This window comes from Silurus meridionalis, chromosome 3 (assembly GCF_014805685.1).
Source record: "Silurus meridionalis isolate SWU-2019-XX chromosome 3, ASM1480568v1, whole genome shotgun sequence".
Lineage (NCBI taxonomy): Eukaryota > Metazoa > Chordata > Actinopteri > Siluriformes > Siluridae > Silurus > Silurus meridionalis.
The window spans coordinates 7469289-7489863 of record NC_060886.1 but is presented as its reverse complement, the minus strand read 5'-3'; the positions used below and the strand labels follow the sequence as shown (position 1 = coordinate 7489863).

General features: G+C 40.5%; 1 protein-coding gene across 1 annotated transcript in view; it reads right to left on the bottom strand.

Moving 5' to 3' along the window:
• Nucleotides 1–2848: 2848 nt before the first annotated feature.
• dip2a (disco-interacting protein 2 homolog A) overlaps nucleotides 2849–20575 on the bottom strand; it is a 142764-nt gene continuing 125037 nt past the window's right edge. Inside the window, 10 exon segments of the mRNA XM_046841650.1 lie at nucleotides 2849–3397; nucleotides 4940–5063; nucleotides 6887–7061; nucleotides 7236–7310; nucleotides 8691–8725; nucleotides 8728–8747; nucleotides 10467–10528; nucleotides 15213–15242; nucleotides 15778–15948; nucleotides 19240–19539. Coding sequence (XP_046697606.1) covers nucleotides 3145–3397; nucleotides 4940–5063; nucleotides 6887–7061; nucleotides 7236–7310; nucleotides 8691–8725; nucleotides 8728–8747; nucleotides 10467–10528; nucleotides 15213–15242; nucleotides 15778–15948; nucleotides 19240–19539 — 1245 coding nt within the window. The 3' untranslated portion in view covers nucleotides 2849–3144.

Below are 20575 nucleotides of genomic sequence, written 5' to 3'. Positions count from 1 at the left end.
ACAGTCAAAGGCAAACCAAGTTGGAATTAATTTCCTGGTGCCTGTATATACAGTGCTTTTGCAGAAGTATTCAGACCCCTGACCAATTCACTCTTAATACTGAATTACAAATGGTAAGTTGAAATTTCATTGTGTTCAATATTTTATTATCAAACATCAAATTGAATTTGCTAATCGTAATCATAGCTGTTATTGCAGAAAAAGTTGGTTAGTGCAAATATTGTGGGGGGCACGAAAATATACTCCTCTCTATATATATATATATTTCCTTATTGGTTGTATAATGATACGGTATATCAAGCTGTTTGTGCAACTCCATTTGATGTTCCTTTTTTTTTCATTCATCATATCCATCTTATATTATGTGTGGTGTGATAAATAATAATGCACACCTCTAAAAAAAAAGAAGCTTTGTGTTGCTCTTGATTTAAAAAAGAACCTTCAAAAGAAAGTTGTCTCTTACGACAGGAAATGTTTTCTGGTTAGCAGCAGACAGGAAGTGGAAGATCTTTAGGTGTGTTTACAGAAAACACTTTGGTTTCCTGTCTAAAAAAGTTGCTACAGTGAGATATTCGTGGGGCGACAGTGTGGCGAAACCAGAACAATACAATCAAGATAATTTGAAAAATATTTCCTTGTGTCCATTTCAAACATGCAACAGGATGTTCTCAGTAATAAGGCCTTTCCTTATAGATTTAGTCCCGGATAAAGAAATCACAAAACCGACCTGGGGGGAGTTCATCTTCAGTTCAGAGGCACAGCAGTGGAGGGCCAATGCAGAGCTTTTGGTTGCATGTTGCTAAGAATCTGAATCCATTACACAACATTACACTTCAATTACCGCACTTATCATTCAGACGTATGAAATCGGTACAGCACACGTTCCTAATGCTTCTTTGTTCTGTTTTGGAAATGTGTTGCACCAAGACAACACCTACCCTGTCGTGTATCAGATATCTCATTAATCCTGAACAATACATCACCGCTTTTGTGTTTTCTGATTTGCTGTTGCATTTTTTGCACATATGAGCCACCATTTTTCACCTTATTTCATCTTCAGCTTAATCACGTTAATCTAATAACCAGTTTTTCTCAAATGCCCACACACAGATCTGTGTTGTTCCATGTAGTGTCTTTATGTCAGAGTCTGATTTCCAAACTCTTAAAATAAATACAAGAGTTTGGTAAGAGAGTGAACATTCACTCACAAAAAATATCCTGCTTTAATTTCCTTGATAGATTTGAGAACAGATTATATTTAATAAACTAGCTTAATTACCTGTACGAATGACATGGTAGCCACTGAGGCTAGCATGCTAGTTAGCAAGGACTAGCCAACAGTGTGTCAGCACCAGAAAAATAGCTGCCCCTACTTCAAAACAAGTGGCTAAACATTCCCGATACGTTTGCGCATGGCTTTTGTTTTGCTAGCATTGTGTGTTTTGCTGGGTGTTTAGCTTAATTAGTGAGACTGCTGTGTGAAGGCAAAAGAGAAAAGACTGCAATCCTGAAGCATCAAACATTAACACCCAAGTGCAATGCCACTATTATACATGATCTTGATATAGAGATATCACATCAACTCCTTCAGGTCATCATCTGACATTATTTTGAGAAAAAGAAAAGAAGCACATCAGAATGTTATAAAATGAGGAACACATGTTGCTTCAGTGTGATCAAGGAGCTAACCTGTGATGTGCTCTCAATGCTTTTTCTCTGTAACTTTAGTCCTCAGACATCAATAAAGCTCAATTCTCCGTAAGTCTCAGAGCGAGAGTTTGAGAATTTGCAATGAAGCTTGAGATTAATTGTGTTTGTCTTTCCAAAGAAACCATTCAACCCACATTAATGGCATTGTTTCTAGTTGTTTTCCCACTGGCGCTATGAGGTTACTGTAGCTGTCGAGGGATAGGAATTCGATCCCACCCAAAATCGTTTGCCTCAAACTGCATGAGGCTGATGTGGTTTCGGACGCCGTGCAAACCACCAACTGGAAGAATTCAGTAATTATTAATTTCTCTTATGAGACCATTATGGTGAAGCCTGATAGTGTAGCATGGCATTAATAGGCGTGAAACTACTGTATATTACACGCTGGAACACAAATGCACATTGAAAGACAGCAAAATTTTAGCCAATATTTTGCTTAACCCACCAAAAAAAAGAGTGTTTTTGGCCAAGCAAAGACAAATACAGGTAGTTTAAGAGTTACAATGGCCTGGCTTACGATTTTTAGATTTTACGGTCAATAGCGATACAGAATAAATAAAATAATATTGTCATTTTTGTGTGGCATTTGAATTTTTGTCCGACACGTTGGGACGCTGCCAGGGTGTGCGCATCTCCTGCTTTGTAAGATGCCTTAATCTCACCTGCAGTGGACAGAGGTCAGTTGTCTTGTTGTTAACGAGTGTATTTTTTTCTGTTTCTTTGTTCTGTGTTTTTTCCGCCCTCCAATCTGGTGCAGGCTAGGCCGTGTCTCGCCTTAGGATATTTTTAAGTTACGATGGGGTCATCAGAACGCATCCCTATTGAAGATCCTGTAGTGAAATGTGATTCCTATTTTTTACTTAAGCACTCCAGACCATTTGACCAGACGACCCTGACTTTAATCTACAAACAATTATATTATTAATATAATATATCATTCTATATAGAAATGCTATATCATGGCAGCCATTTTGGGCAAATGCTAATCGTTCCACCCTTTTAATCCCCGCTTTCAAAAAACGTGTATGTACTGTAGTTCAATTCGATTCAATTTGAAATCGACTTCCCATGTTTTTAATTGCTAGCTACATTAGCATTATAGCTCCAGTGCAAAACAAACAACAAGCCCTGATTAATGTAAGATGAAAGGAAACTTGTAAAGACTTTTTTATTCCTGTAACCTGATATTTAAAATGACAACAAACCCAAAATGGAATGCAGTCAAGTTATGAAATGGGGAGACACTGTTTTCTATCAGTCTTCCTTAGAGGACAACACACACACACACACACACACACACACACACACACACACACACACACACACACACACACACACACACATATGCTGCATAGTTCCATCGTGTTCGTTCATCATGAAGATGTGCAGAAGGAGAACCTGACTCAATTTCTGTTTCTTTTTTTTTTCCTAGTTTTACATGTTGTAGGCCACGTAAATGGGGTCGAGCTGATCGGCGAGGAAGCCGTCGCGCAGGTGCATGCGCTGCTTCTCGCCGCGAGAGTTGATGGGAATGACGCCAGGGTCAACCACCACCACGACGCCCACGATCAGGTAATGCTCCTCCAAGACCACGTTGGTGACGAGGGGAACGAGATCCAGAGCCTCCTGCTCCAAGCCTTCCAGCTCCACCACCACCACCAGCAGGTTAGTCCATGTAAACACGGCACTGCAGGGAACAGGACATGGAGATTAAAGCACAGGGTGGAGAGAAACGAGGAAAACGAGTTCAGAGATGATTTCACGTGTACAGGAGCATGTGACGGCTGGCTGAGCTTGTACACTTCTGCATTTTTGGTTTTTGTGCATCGCTATTTAGAGCGACTCATTTAAATGACTGATCAGGTAAGTATCCGGTTGCGTCTGCTCCAGCAACAAGCACAACCCAAAGAGGGTTTTGCAGATAGTTCTAGCTTAAAAAAAAACATTAAGTTGAAATAAAAACAGATGTTCTTTTCTTGTTCTGTCTCCAGTACGATGCAGCTCTACCTCTGCCATGTTAATCTGTATTCTATGTAACTCTCACGACATGCCTCGGTCTCCGTAGTGTTGTGATACACAGGAGAGAACGTACTTAAAAAACAGTTTCAGCAAGAAGAAATCAATCTACATAGAAAATATTGGTCACAAATGATTGGTCACTTTCTAAATAATCAAAATAGAGCGTGTCTACTAATAATGATATATAAATAAATCGTTTTTTACCGATGCAAATGTGTTAAAAACGATGCATTGCAATACAAATGTATACAAACTTATATCTGATTAAATTTGTTGACTAGATGCTATGGAGAAAAAACTACATAGTGGAGAAAGAACAGGATGAGGGTTTGGATTCAGAGATAAAGAAGCATTAAATCCCTCTGCTCACTTTGGTGAACAGCTTGTATGCCAAGGTCGTTGATGCCACAGCTGGGTCTCGGGGGATGTACAGCTTTGAGACTGCGCTTGAGTGCTATTTGTCAAAGCCTGCTATTGAAAGAAGCAACCTGCCTCTGCAGTGGTGGTAGAAAAACTACAGAACACTTGAAAATCTGTCCAAGAAATTCCTGTGTCCCTGAAACATCCACTGTGCCTAGTGAAAACTATCGGTTGATTAATCGGTTATCAGCAACGATCCAACCGAGCTATCGGTATCAGTAAAATCCACTATCGACCTCTAATCTGTACTTTATACATGACCACATGAAGAATCTGATACCTGAATGTTTCATGTGCACAGTGGGAGAGAAAAGGAGGAAAAAATCAGAGAGAGACAGAGAGACAGAATGTGCAGAAGACAGAGAGAGACAGACATACATGAAAAGTGTATGAGAGAGAAGAGCGAGAGAGAGAGAGAGAGAGAGAGAGAGAGAGAGAGAGAGAGAGAGAGAGAAAATATATGAATGAGAGAGAGAGCAAAGAGAGAGAGAGAGAGAGAGAGAGAGAGAGAGAGAGAGAGTGTATGTAAGAGACAGACAGACAGAAAAAGTGTATGTGTGTGAGAGAGAGAGAGAGAGAGAGAGAGAGAGAGAGAGAGGTGTATGTAAGAGACAAACAGACAGGAAAAGTGTATGTGTGAGAGAGTGAGAGAGAGAGAGAGAGAGAGAGAGAGAGAGAGAGAGAGAGAGAGAGGTATGTAAGAGACAGACAGACAGGAAAAGTGTATGTGTGAGAGAGAGAGAGAGAGAGAGAGAAAGAGAGGAAGAGTGTATAAGGGGTGTTTACTCACCACTCAGCGATGCTCTTGTGTGATCTGATAACAGATGTTTCGATATCAATGGGGTGATAGCGCATCCCTCTGAGCTCCAGCGTCTCATCCAGAGATCCTACTACGTACAGTGCATCGTGCCGTTCTACACACACACACACACACACACACACACACACACACACACACACATAATTGTAATTCAAGTTTTCCAAGGTATTCCCACAGACACTAGTTTCATAAAAGAATTTATGTGTTTTTTAGAAGTCAAGCGAAGAAGAAGTCCAGAACTTTTATTGTCATTTCAACCATATATATAATAGACGCATAAGGAAACTAGTAAGTAAATAAGATTTCCTCACAAACCGGCAGAGTAATTTTAATTTTACTCAGCTGCTCTGTGTTTCACTAAAACCTGGCTTAATGAAGTCATTCCGGACAGCGCGCATCTCACGACTTGACCATTAACACCCCCAGCAGCCCCCCTCTCACCCTCTTGTACTTCAGATCAGTGAAGATGATGTATGTTAAGTGTTCAGGAAACAAAAAAGAAGGAAAGCACCAGGACCAGAAGGGATTTCACTTGCATGTCTAAGAACCACAGTTCTTTAACAGATCACTGGAACTGTGTGAAGTGCCTGCCTGCTTTAAACGTTCCACCATCACCCCATCCCAAAGAAACCAAAAATCACCAGCTTAACGACAACAGACCTATTGCCCTAACATCTGGGGTCATGAAGTCATTTAAGAGACTGGTGTTGGCTTATCTGAAGGACATCCCTGGACCCTTGCTGGACCCCCTGCAGTTTTCTTACCGAGTGGACGATGCAGTGAACATGGGACTGCACTTTATCCTGCAACATCTAGTGGATCACTAGCTTTCTGACAGATAGGCAACAACTAGTGTTCTCTCCCCACTACTCTTCTCCCTGTACACCAACGACTGCACCTCTACAGACCCCTTTGTCAAACTCCTGAAGTTTGCAGACAACACTACAGTCGTCGGCCTCATTGACAGTGATGAGTCTGCACACAGAGGCGAGGTTCAGAAGCTGTCTGGTGCATTTAAAACAACCTGGAGCTTAACACACTCAAAACAGTGGAGATGATTGTGGATTTCAGGAGAAACCCCCCTGCACACACCGGATTTAACGACAGTGTTACACGGGTGAAATATGTTGCGGCTCCTTTAAGAGCAGAGCGGCATTTTGGGAATAGCCTGCCGTCGCATTTTTCCGGTATTACTGCATGTGTGCAATTATGTCCTTATTATTTTCTGATGCTCATTTCTAATTTCCTTTACTAAACCGTAACGCTGTTGCCAAGAAAAATAAAAAAGCACGAGTTTTGGAAACCTGTCTGTGCTTATATGATTTCTGTTGCAACTGGAGTTAGCGAGCTCTCCCTTCACCCAGACTCAACGCGTTACAACGGCTTGTATCTAAACAGTAGCCGACCAAGAAAGTCATTGTTCACTGTGTTCCTCCTTCCTTTTACAACTATTTCTCTCGGGAGTTTATCTTTTGGCATCGGCGTGCGTTTAAAAAAAACATTTCTCTCTCTCGATGCTGTGCAGCTCAGAACACAGGTGAGGTGCGTTTATTCGTTTCCGTTTGGAAATTTCATTGGTGTAATGTTATGGGGCTCAGTTTTTTGGCTTGAAGTTTGTGAATACCGGGAAAAACCAAGGAAAAAATCATAAATAAGCCGCTTCATTGTTTAAGCCGCGGGGTTCAAAAGGTGGGAAAAAAGTAGCGGCTTATAGTCCGAAAAATACGGTAATCTAAATCTGTACTTTTTTTGCAATAATATTGATTTTCTTATAAAAAATGTGCAATTAATGTTTTATGACTTTGTTAAATAATGTTTTGATGCTTAAACCTGAATTATATGAACGTTACTGACGTTATTTAAGGTTCTGTGTAACAGCTCTTTATGGTCACTTCTCATGCAGCTTGTTTTTTTTACCTCCGCTGGCGTCTGTGAGTTCAGTCCTGCGCAGGAAGCCCAGGTATCCTGTCCGCGCCCATAGTGTTTGCGTGTCGCCGAAACTCAGTTTGGTGCAGAAGTGATCAGCGTGCAGCGCTTCCTCGCCGTATACCGTGTAATATCCTGTGGCGTTGTGAGGGCTGCTAACCCAGATCTGATTAACGATCACAAAGCACACACGTTCAAACCAAACAACTCTGGACATTTTAATGTTAATAATAAATATAATAATGAAATTAATGATAAATATAATAATTACTGCTAATGGTCATCATTAATAAATATCATTAATGCATCTTGTGCTGAACAGTGGCGAAAAAAAACTCGCCTCTCCAAGATGAGAATCTCCGAGCGGTCCTTTGGTCTCTGTATGAGCTATAATTACTTTTACACCAGGCAGGATCTGCAGCAGAAAACACAAGGTCTGATCATACTGTACATGCAGACGCACACGCAGACAGGAAGTGCATCAGGAAAGAGTTCATGTAGCCCCATTTTACATACTTATATGAATATTTATACGTACTGTATCTATAAATATATATGATGACTACATAATACATCTTATTTCTTGTAAACCAGCTTCAGACGAGGTTTCCTTCTGAGATGATGACCATGCAGACCGACTTGTTGCAGTGTGATGCGTATGGTCTGAGCACTGACAAGTGGACCTTCTGCTTCTGCAACCTTAAAATCAAAGCTGCAGCACTCATGTGTCTGTTTTTTTAAGCCAATTACTGCATCTGACGCACAGCATGAGGACTCAACATCTTTGATGGACCCTTACGAGGCCTGTTCTTGGAAAACCTCTGTAAGACCCTGACCACTGTACAGAAACTCAGGGTGTAACTGATCTTCTTATTGCCTTGGCATCTTCGTGGAGGGCAACAATTCCAATTCTCAAATCCTCAGAGAGTCTTTTCAATGATGTGCCATGTTGAACATCCAGTATGAGTGGTCCGTATGAGAGAATTGTACTCAAAGCACCAAATTTTATCTGCTCTAATACAAGATACACATTTGTATGGTCAAAACATGAACATGATTTGCAGGGTTAAATGATGTACAGCTGTTATCACTTGGGGTGTACTCACTTTTGTTGCCAGTTATTTTGAAATTAATGTCTGTATGTTGAGTTATTTTCAGAGGACAGTAAATTTGTACTGCTATACAAGCTGCACATTGACTACTCTATCCAAGTTTTATTTCTATTTCTAAGTGACCAGGGTAAGATTAAAACAAATCTGAGAAATTGACTGCCTGAGCATGTTAGTATATGTATGTCACATGCTGAAAGACTAAATATTTGTAGAGAAATCAAGATCAGGTGTGAGTATTAGAGAGAAAGCAATATGGACATAATGGATTTTGTGTATGTGTGTGTGTAGGAGTTCAACATAATCCCTCCTCACACTAGTGGACTTCCACATTCTCGTCCCTATTGCCATGTGCTTTCATTTTGATTTCTGTCTTGTCTCCATCCTGTCCCTTTATTAGCTCTAGTCCTCATGTGTGTGTTCATTTAGAAGTGTATCCACTTCTGTGTTCAAAGTTTGTGTTTAAAAACCCTTTTGTGTCCGTTTCATCTTTGGGAAGTATCTTGTGCAGTTTATCTGTGATCACAGATCTTGATTTCACAGGTTTCTTGTATCTTGTTCCACCTAGTTTAGATTGTCCACCAATTGTCTGACCGTTGCCTGCTACTCGTTTGCTTACGCCTGCCAATGCAGATTATTTCCTATTACATGACTTAAATGACAGTAGGTGTAGGGTTTTTTCTCACCTTCCCCGACTCCATCAGTGGTAGACTGTGAGGGAGCCTCTTTCAACCAGCCGTACTCTGTAACAAAAAAAAACAAAAAACATTTTAAATTCTTCATGTTTTAAGAGAAGCCTACAGAATATTTGTGAGGTTCTAGCTTAGATAAATGAAGTGATCTCTCTACTGCTATTAAAGGGGACACACAGTTTCAGCCAATTACATGTTAATCTTGAGTGCCTATAGATCAGTATTGCATCCTTCCTATCTCTGAAGAGTCTTTAGCTTGGTCATTAATAAAAGAGAGATACACGGCTTTATACTTTTCCCTGAAAACTACGAGGTCCTGGAGGCGTGCAGTGGGCAGAGATAAAAAGCCAATAAGCGCATGCTTTTGCTTAGTAATCGTCTGTAAATTGTGACATTGCTAAAAATAACACAGAAACCAATTTTTTTACAGTTTTAAATGAACTATGGCTAACAATCAGATCCAGTCGTAAAGATCTGATCCTGAATTAGATTCCGATTCCATCAACTTCCATGACCAAATGATGGTTTGATTGACTTACAATTTTTGAATCTTATAATGATGATAGCGATACGACAAAATTCTAATAATGTTAATATTTGGATAATAATGTTCATGGGGCAGGCAAAGGAGCAGCATATGCTCCACCCTCCACTCGCTAATCGGCGCTCGCCCATGGTCCTGCTGCCCCATACATATACTGTGTAATTAATATAGTAGCAAATCCTCTGTTTTGCTGAATTATGTACTGTATTTTGTTAAATTATTAACAAAATACAGTATACTGCCCCCTACTGATCACCATTCTTTAAGACTCCAGGGTTGGCTAGGCCATGTCTCGAAGTTATGATGGGGTCATCGGAACGCATTTCCATCGTAAATCGGGTGCTACCGGTATTGGGCACCCCTGATCTAGACCATGGGTTGCCAACTGGCATTCTCCGGTCTGAATCCGCAAGATGTGTCCAGCCGAACCGCAAAGTCATTTCTCATTATGAAATAAATATATGGCATATGCTATTTTTAAATAAAATCGCATTCATATCAGACACATCACGGTGAGCTCAGTAGAGCCGTTTGGGTCGTACAGCGCCACGGGTCGCTACTACAGTTAGAGCAATGCGCAAACTGACGAAACTTTCAGTAAATGAAAAACAATGCAATTCCAAAATAAGGAAAGTTGATGCTGAAAACCGAGTTTTCGAGATGCTCCAAAATCCGACGCAGTTCAGTTGACGATTTTATTTAATTTCAGGTTGTTTACATTTTATGAATTTAAAGGAACTGTTTTAATGAACAGATAAAAGGTTTTTTGCACTTTGTTTTTTCCAACACTGGCACTTATTTTTGCCTGTTTGAGTTTCTGAATGATATTACTGACGATATTTTACCAACTCAACTTAAATCATAGTGACAAGAAAGCAATGTTATACATTAGATACATTTAGTTAGGTAATTACATGTGAAGTTAAAATGTGATATGAGATTTCCTTTTTTTTTTTTTACCAGTGAGGTATGCGTTCATTTCTTCTGTAATCTCAGTTCAGCAGAAACAAAATCACTTTAGCTTTTTCTTTTATTGTGATTTTTTATTTTGATTTTTTAGTGATAATGTGTCCAATAATGTTGCCTACATTCAATTCTTTAGTCTTGCAAAAACCATCAATTCATGTTCTTTGGTATATAATTGTCCAGACCTCAGCTTGTAAGGAGGGTTCATTTATTGGACCTCAAGCTATTTTAGTTGAAGACCCTCTGATCTAGACACTCACCTGTCGTGCCGAAGTGCTCTCATGTCCACGTAGACGGTGGTGGGATCAGGACCGGCTGTACCCTATGTGGAAAAGTGGAATTAGTCTGGCTGGTGAAAATCTTTTTACCATGACAAAGAGATCTGAAGGACCAGATCACATTAGTGTGTCCAGGTCTAATAAAAAAAGAAAAACAACTTGATTGCAGCACAGTATATTATATCTATACAAAATCCTGGACAGCTTCATTCTGGCATATTCAAATAAACTGATATTCCAATAATGCTTCAGGATCAGCTTAAAAAAAAATTCAGAACTCGAATAAATATTTCCCAGACAATATTTGAGTGTGTGTTAATTTTGACATAAATTCAGCCCACAAAATCATCTACCGTCCATTTTTTGTACCAGAAAATTAACATCTGAATAGGAAATATTTGCATTACATTTTTTTTTTTTATCTTTGATCGGGTCCTTCAGGAATGTTTACTTCCCTTATCATTAACCAGGTGGAAAATACTGCAGACAGGAAAAGGTTTATATGACAAGAGGCAGGTGATTTTTCCACCATAAGCTACTCGTTGTTAGTGACAGCTGCGTAATGAAAAGCGCTAAGTTCTGTACTTCTACACGCCCAAAGCAGCAAGAGCAGCAAAAGCACCAAGCCTACATGTTTTCAAATACAGAGTTTAACATGCCCTTATTGATTTAACCTTTGATGAATCCACTTGACCACCTTAAATAGAGTTTCGGTGCTTAATTAGCTCAAAGTTTGGTAGATGGTTTCTTTAAGCATCACTGTAGACCATACGAATGAAAGAACTGTCTTGTTCTGACGTGATAGTAATATTCTATAGACTTGATTTGCTCGTTATCCAGAATACTTGACTTGACATTGGCTTCTTTCTGGTTTCTGTCATGTTATGAAATCATGGCAAGGATGTGACCGCAGATTAGTTTTTAATCTAAAAGCAGAGACATACAAGGTCGAGGTCAAAATCAACGAGGTCAGGTGATGTACAAACAAGACAATCCAGACTAAACAAAGATTGGAAACAACAAAACAATTTGATATCAAAAGGGCTTCCTTCATCAGGAGTACAGGAATAAACACTGAGCACTTACTTTCTAGTTTGTGCATGAATCAAAATCTTTTTATAAATAGCCATTTCAGCCATGATTAAGGGCCTTGCTCGAGGGCCCAACAGTAGCAGAATGGCAGGGCTGGGGCTTGAACCTCTGACCTTCTGATCAGTAAACCAGAGGGTTTATGAATGGTGTGTGTGTGTGTGTGTATTTGAGTGTGCAGTGCTCAATTAGTCGCTTGTTGAATGAGCGTGTTTGGGGAATTATAGTTCTTGGTAGCCATATTTGAGCATTGTGGTGTTTTGTGGAAGATGGACTCTTTGGCCAGCTGTGACCCGACAGATTTCTCGAATAGCTGAATTCATTCCTCTTACAGATTTCTTTCATTTGGCAGACGTGCTCACTTTTAGGATTCTGTCTGTTCAGTTTCTATTTTTACCACAGCTTGCTTGAAATCGAAATTTCTTCAGTAATTCTTCGGGACATTTTATAGCATTTTATAAAAATGGCGATAGCTTGAGAGCTGTGCAAAGGGAATTTCGGCGTCATTACCAGCCAGGACGTCATGATTGAGTCCCATCTGCTCATGTAATTAGGCTCCTCACAATGGCGGCTTGAACAGGCAGTTCGAACACCACCTGAAGACTTCTTTTTTTTCAAAGCTGAACCTGTTTCTTCAAAAGGAGCAGACGGCACACACTCATGACGTCTAGTAATGAAATTCGCTATCACCGTTCTTATGAAAGACTTTACAGAGAACGCTCGTCATGCATCACTCCACTGCTTTCGTAGTGAATTAAAAACTGTAATTGACGGCAAATCAGAGTGGTATAAGTGGAATAGCGCACTTCATCAACACCACTATTATTAAAACCCTCACTTTAACATCCCCTGCACAAACTGTATAGTTAATGTTTTTAGCTTAATTTATAATTTTATTTTTTTAGGTTTGTAACATTTTTTATATTTTTATAGCACCAGCACACCCTGACAAATTCCTTTCATTCAATCCATGATTCTTGGCAGTTCTGATTCTGATTCAGGCCATACTGTTATATGAAAATAATCTACATGGTCTATTTACTTATATGTGACAACCCTATGTGAGGAAGTTGGTAGTTAATCAGGGCATGTTATAAAAAGTATTTGAACTCAGTGTTAGAAAAATAAAAGATTGCAGCATGAACAAAAAAAAAAAGTTGCTTCATAAGCAGCCCAAGCACTGTTACAATGAGTGATAGTACAGGCCATAACCAGGGCTCTACCATCAGAGTCTGAACCCTTGAAATAAAAATAAACCTGATCTAGCATTAATAACAATGTACTATATACACTATATACTGGATACTGGACAAATGTTAGTGAACACTGGCATGCAAATGCTCCTGTGCACATATTGGCATCCATGAAGACATAGTATGTTAAGTTTGGATTGGAAGAACCCGAAGGTCCTGCACAGAGAACTCTGACCTGGAACACACCAGACCTCCTCACACAACATCAGTACCTGATCTTACTAATGCTCTTTAGGCTGAATGATCACAAATACCCACAGCTATGCTCCAAACTCTAATGGAAGATATTCCCAGACGAGTGGAGCTTATTATATGAGGAACTGGTATTCACACGTTAAATATACACATACGTACACATATATATATATATATATATATATATATATATAGTGAGGAAAATAAGTATTTGAACACTCTGCTATTTTGCAAGTTCTCCCACTTAGAAATCATGGAGGGGTCTGAAATTGTCATTGTAGGTGCATGTCTAAAAAAGAAAATCCAGAAATCACAATGTATGATTTTTTAACTATTTATTTGTATGATACAGCTGCAAATAAGTATTTGAACACCTGAGTAAGTCAATGTTAATATTTGGTACAGTAGCCTTTGTTTGCAATTACAGAGGTCAAACGCTTCCTGTAGTTTTCACCAGGTTTGCACACACTGCAGGAGGATTTTGGCCTCCTCCACACAGATCTTCTCTAGATCAGTCAGGTTTCTGGCCTGTCGCTGAGAAACACAGTGTTAAAGCTCCCTCCAAAGATTCTCTATTGGGTTTAGGTCTGGAGACTGGCTAGGCCATGCCAGAACCTTGATATGCTTCTTACAGAGCCACTCCTTGGTTATCCTGGCTGTGTGCTTGGTCATTGTCATGTTGGAAGACCCAGCCTCGACCCATCTTCAATGCTCTAACTGAGGAAGGAGGTTGTTCCCCAAAATCTCGTAATACATGGCCCCGGTCATCCTCTCCTTAATACAGTGCAGTCGCCCTGTCCCATGTGCAGAAAAACACCCCCAAAGCATGATGCTACCACCCCCATGCTTCACAGTAGGGATGGTACTCATCATTCTTCTTCCTCCAAACACGTTTAGTGGAATTATGACCCAAAAGTTCTATTTTGGTCTCATCTGACCACATGACTTTCTCCCATGACTCCTCTGGATCATCCAAATGGTCATTGGCAAACTTAAGACGTGCCTGGACATGTGCTGGTTTAAGCAGGGGAACCTTTCGTGCCATGCATGATTTCAAACCATGACGTCTTAGTGTATTACCAACAGTAACCTTGGAAACGGTGGTCCCAGCTCTTTTCAGGTCATTGACCAGCTCCTCCCGTGTAGTTCTGGGCTGATTTCTCACCTTCCTTAGGATCATTGAGACCCCACGGTGAGATCTTGCATGGAGCCCCAGTCCGAGGGAGATTGACAGTCATGTTTAGCTTGTTCCATTTTCTAATGTTTGCTCCAACAGTGAACCTCTTTTCACCAAGCTGCTTGGCAATTTCCCCGTAGCCCTTTCCAGCCTTGTGGAGGTGTACAATTTTGTCTCTAGTGTCTTTGGACAGCTCTTTGGTCTTGGCCATGTTAGTAGTTGGATTCTTACTGATTGTATGGGGTGGACAGGTGTCTTTATGCAGCTAACGACCTCAAACAGGTGCATCTAATTTAGGATAATAAATGTAGTGGAGGTGGACATTTTAAAGGCAGACTAACAGGTCTTTGAGGGTCAGAATTCTAGCTGATAGACAGTTGTTCAAATACTTATTTGCAGCTGTATCATACAAATAAATAGTTTAAAAATCATATATTGTGATTTCTGGATTTTAATTTTTAGATTATGTCTCTCACAGTGGACATGCACCTACGATGACAATTTCAGACCCCTCCATGATTTCTAAGTGGGAGAACTTGCAAAATAGCAGGGTGTTCAAATACTTATTTTCCTCACTGTACATATAATAAAGCGCTGGCAAGATAAACAAATGAACAGAACCACTCATGGCAGCTCTTCTGAAATCCTAATTTATCAAACCACTGCCTCTAATATGTTTGACTCATTAGTTAGAAATCTGTATAAATGAATTAAGAAATGTTACTCGATTAGAAACGTAATTGTTTCTGCCTGGAGAAAACTGGAAAAGAGCTTTAATTAATTAGAATGAACTCGTGGCATCATTATAACTATACAAATTAAAACAACACATCAGAGATAAATGAACAAGGACTGTACTAAATCACAGACAGCATAAAGCAGCTTTCTATGACATGCAGGTAAGCTACACCCAGATGCCTACTCACACAAAGTTACACACAAATATATATATATATATCTAGAGACACACATATAAAGAAGACTATGTACACTTTTCCCGTCTACACACTGTACCTGATCAGCCAGGTTGCCCAGTCTGTTGGGCTGAAGGAGTGGGACGGATGTGCACATAAACACACACACACACACACACACACACACACACACACACACACACACACACACACACACACAACAAAAACAGATATATAGAAACCACAGACACACACCAAACCCAAAAGACACAAATAAACCCCAGAAGGACACACATTACAAGAAAAAAAACCACAGACATGATGCTAAAAAAAAAAAGTCATTCATTTTATGTACAGCACATATAACACAACTATATTCCACTACAATAAAAATAAGTTATATACAGTAATCCCCAGTTTATGATTACGTTCCAAAACCACCCGTGTAAAACGAAAAACCCAGATAAATGGACGCCGCCCCGAAAATGCTATTTTATGTATGCAGTACCGTACTGTATTTATTTATTTATTTATTATTCACCATTTGCTGCCCTCAATTTTTTTATTTTTGCTTCTTTAAAATATTTAGATTTCTTTCATTATGATAACACATATACCCATTCAGTATAAAATAGGCAAAAGTGAAAGTAATGGCCCCTTCTCACCTGAAGGCAGATGGCCACGTTGACTCTGCAGCCGAAGGTGGTGCTGACGGCACGAGGTGAGAGGCCCAGGTCCTTAAAGATCTTGGAGAAAGACTGAGTGAGTGCGATGCGGGGTCTCTCCTCGGCCACCACCATGCAGGTGCGCACACACGACAGGTTGATGTTTCGTAGCTGATCGGGTACACACAGGAAGTAGAACGTAAGTTGAAATGTGAGTATTAAAGTCAATGTGAAAAGTCTTTTGACTTATTTTTGATTATTTGGCACGAGATCATTATTCTGTCGAAAACTAATGCCATTAAAGGGTATATATAAGGTAAAAAATGTTCATGTACTTTTGAAATAAAATTCATTGAAGGTGCAGGGAAACATCTGCAATTGTTTGGAACCAGTGCGACCTCGAGATTTAGAACCCCTTATCATTAGCTGTAATGGAGCAGTGGAGTGGTGCGCAATGAGCGTTCGCTGTAAAACCTTTTATCAGAACAGTGATAGTGTGAGGGCTGCGCAAAGGGAATTTCGGCATCATTAGCAGATTGGATTTCATGATTATGTCCTGTCTGCTCATGTGATTACAATATGGGTGTGTAATTTTCAAGAAACAGCTCATCACAGTGATTATACGCGTTACGCCGGTCTAAATTTGACCAGAATTGGATCACTAATAAAGGTAAATGAAGTCCTGAGTGTTCATTGGCTCCAGTTTCCAAGATACAGATTTAGCTCAAAACTGCATCAAAATTATTCAAACTTAGAAGGGGAGTGTGAGATAATAAAAATAAAAATGCTTTTTTCATGACAAACTGATGATTGGTCCCACTGCTGTGTATATTGTATATTGTGTATATTTACATTGTTCTACCGCACTTGGTCGAGAAGTTACAAGGAAGGCATCATGGTCATCCCTTGTAGGAAAATATACTCACCTGTGTATAGATAATTATAAATCTTTATCTTTAAAATATCTTGAGAACTTTATCCAACCAGCAGGAAATTATCTTTGCACAGCACTCACGCTATCGCCATTCTTATAAAAGGTTTTACAGTAAACGCACCAGTCCACTGCTCCATTATAACTAATAATAAGAGGTTCTAAAGGAGCTCGCACTGGTTTCAAACAAGTCCTGACATCCCAGGTTCGCCAACTCCTAGTCCCAAAATGTCCCGTTTCCCTCCACCACTTTGTACTAGTAAAAGCAAGCCATGTAGTCAAACAACTAAACAAATAAATAGTTATCAACTCTCACAAAACGTTTTACATGATATTAGTTGAAATAATAAAAAGTAAATCTAAATTTCAACTAGTTCAACAAAGGCTGGGTGTCGACTAACATTTGGCCAGACAGTGTATCTGGCCCCCTGGTGGTCCGCGGCGGCATTGCATGTGGTCCGTGACAGCCTACATAATTTCACTATTAAAATCACTTTTTTTCCATAATTTATTTTTCCAAACATTTCCAGAATATTTGCACATTAGTGGGAAAACTGAATTGAATGAATATATCTAAAATTTTCAAACGGACACAGGATAGGCTAGCTTTGCACCTATCAAGCCTATAGCGTTGTGTTTTGCGTCATATACGTACACATTTATGTTGCGCGTGAAATAGAGCTTCCATGTGGAAGTCACCACGCCCATAAATCCCCCTAACAGGTAAGGAGTACCCCCACCCCCACACACAATAGTGGGCCGCGGATTACTTGTTAGTCAGAATGGTGGTCCCTGGCACAGAACCAGTTAAAAACCCCTGTTATAGATCATTGTCTGCCGGGTTGCCTCCACCATCGAAAATGTGCAGGATGACACCTTTATGAGGTGTTCGCTTTTGTAATATAATCTCATTTCAGACAGAAGAACGAGTGCTTTTGAGTGCGAATGCTGTTCATTGACTTCAGCTCAGCATTCAACACAATCATTCCTCAGCACCTGATTGAGAAGTTGAACCTTCTGGGCCTGAACACCTCCCTCTGTAACTGGATCCTGGACTTCCTGACTGAGAGACCTCAGTCAGTCAGGATCGGGAACAGCATCTCCAGCACCACCACACTGAGCACTGGGGCCCCCCAGGGCTGTGTGCTCAGCCCACTGCTGTTCACTCTGCTGACTCACGACTGTGTAGCAATGCACAGCTCGAACCACATCATCAAGTTCGCTGATGACACGACCGTGGTGGGTATAATCAGCAAGAACGACGAGTCAGCATATAGAGAAGAGGTGCAACGGCTAACTGCCTGGTGTGGAGCAAACAACCTGTCTCTGAACGTGGACAAAACGAAAGAGATGGTTGTGGACTTCAGGAGAGCACAGAGCGACCAATCTCCACTGATTATTGATGGATCCTCAGTGGAGATCGTCAAGAGCACCAAATTCCTTGGTGTTCATCTGGCAGACAACCTCACCTGGTCACTTAACACCAGCTCCATCACCAAGAAAGCCCAGCAGCGTCTCTACTTCCTGAGAAGGCTGAGGAAAACCCACCTCCCTCCCCCCATCCTGTCCATGTTCTACAGAGGGACTATTGAGAGCATCTTGAGCAGCTGCATCACTGCCTGGTTTGGGAACTGCACCGTCTCGGACCGCAAGTCCCTACAGAGGATAGTGAGGACAGCTGAGAAGATCATCGGAATCTCTCTCCCCTCTATCATGGACATTTACACTACACGCTGCATCCGCAAAGCACACAGCATTGTGGACGACCACACACACCCTCACACACACTTTTACACTTCTACCATCAGGAAAACGGTTCAAGCATTCGGCCGCCACAACAAGACTGTGCAACAGTTTCTTCCCACAAGCCATCAGGCTTCTCAACACACAGAACTGAAACGGAACTCTCTTACACACACACACTCACTCAAATGTGTGTAACGAACTGAAAACATTTTTTCCTGGACTTAACACCTAACACACACTCATCACTCATCTCAATCCATTCCACCACCATTCATTTATTTATTATTTATTATTCTTAACAGTACCACTCTCAACTGCTGTTCTTGCACATTTATGATTTTCATTGTATTATACTGTTTACATGCTGTTTTTGCACCTTCGACTGCTGCTGTATTTTTTTGCACTACACTGTTTACACTCACTTCTGGGATATAGTTTATATTTTTGTATAGTTTTTTACAGTTTTCTTGTACAGTACTGTATAATCTAGTATACAGTAGGTTTACTGGTCGGCGCTATATAGGGTTTTGTGTCTTGTCTTGTGTCGTCTGTCTGCACTGTCTGTCTGCACTGTTTACACCAGGTTGCACTCGATGCACTTTATGTAACTTGTGTTTTAGCTTAATGTTGTTTTGTTGTTTGTTGTTTAGTGTAGCACCAGGGTTCTGGAGAAACGTTGTCTCATTTTTACTGTGTACTGTGTACCACTGTGTATAGTAGAAATGACAATAAAAGCCTCTTGACTCTTGACTTGACTTGTATCTCTGGGTGAGAAGTGTACTTACTCGCAAAGCTTCGGTCTGAGAGCCCAGGCCTTTCGTGCACATCTCCATTACTGAATAAGAGCAAAATGTGACGCGCACTTTATACTGACTCACAGCCGAGAGCCACACTGATACGTTACTCTCCAACTCTAGAGGAGGGACCAGAACAGACTGGTGTCCTGAGTACACGCTGCAGAGGCACCAGAGAGCGAATCCGAGGCCGCAATAAGGGTCCAAGCAGATGGCGATCTGTCGTGAAGGGTACAGCTCACACTGCAGTTTTATGGAGCGACACAAGGCACTGGTAGCAGCATGGGACATCTGTTTGGGAAAAAAAACACAACAACAACAAAGTAAGTGGTCGCTCAGTGGTTAAAATGTAGGACCTCTGATTAAAAGATCATGGGTTCTAATCCCAGCACCACCACGGATTTCCTGTGTGCTAAAACAGTGATGGGATGTCTATTTCACACCCACACACAGTGGTGTCTTAGCTGAATCAATCCACCACTTAATGCCATCAGTATGAGGCCAAGGCTACAGAAACCATCAATATTATACAGAAACGCAGTATAACAGAGTGCTGCATCACAAACAGTCCCCGGGTTTTCTGTGCATTTTCTGCACAGAATTTTACGTGTTATGGTTTTTCTGGGGATATTCAAAGCAAAGTGTGTTTTTGTACAAATACTACAGTAAAGAACAAGCTAAATTGCTTCATGAAAAAGCTTAACAACTGTTTTGAACAGTTTTGTTTGACCTTTCCTCATGATGTCCAGCTTTTGCTAAAATGTCCCTCTTGTAAAAGTCCTTGTAAGTGTATCTGTGACCAAATCAATTTCTTCTCCTTTGTCATCCATTGTGGACTGAATAAACAGCAATTAAATCTCTATGTGCAGTTTGCAGCAGATGTGGATTGCAAGCTCTGGCAACTCTGCTCTCCGACTAACCAATCAAAGGGATCTAAAAATGCCAACTTTATTTTATGCCTGCTAGATGGCCTCAGTGTGGCCAACTCGCAATTTGATTGGTTGAAGCGATATCCTGGATGGATGGATTTTACACTACCAGGCACCCAGAGTGCTGATTCTGAAGGCCTCACAGCAGCTTTTTGTGATGTGACGGGGTGAAATCTGATTGGCTATAAACTCCAAGCTAAATTGTGAGAAAAGCTATGAGATTTATAAGTAAAGGATGGACTACTGGGAAGAATTAAATGCATATTAAAAACATAAGTAAGTGATTCTAGTAGGGTTTAGGCCAGCAGAGAAGGATTTCTGGCCCTAATGGCCTACCATTGTCCCTAAAGAGCCTAGCTATGAATATATTAACAACCATGCACACAACTTTGGTAGAC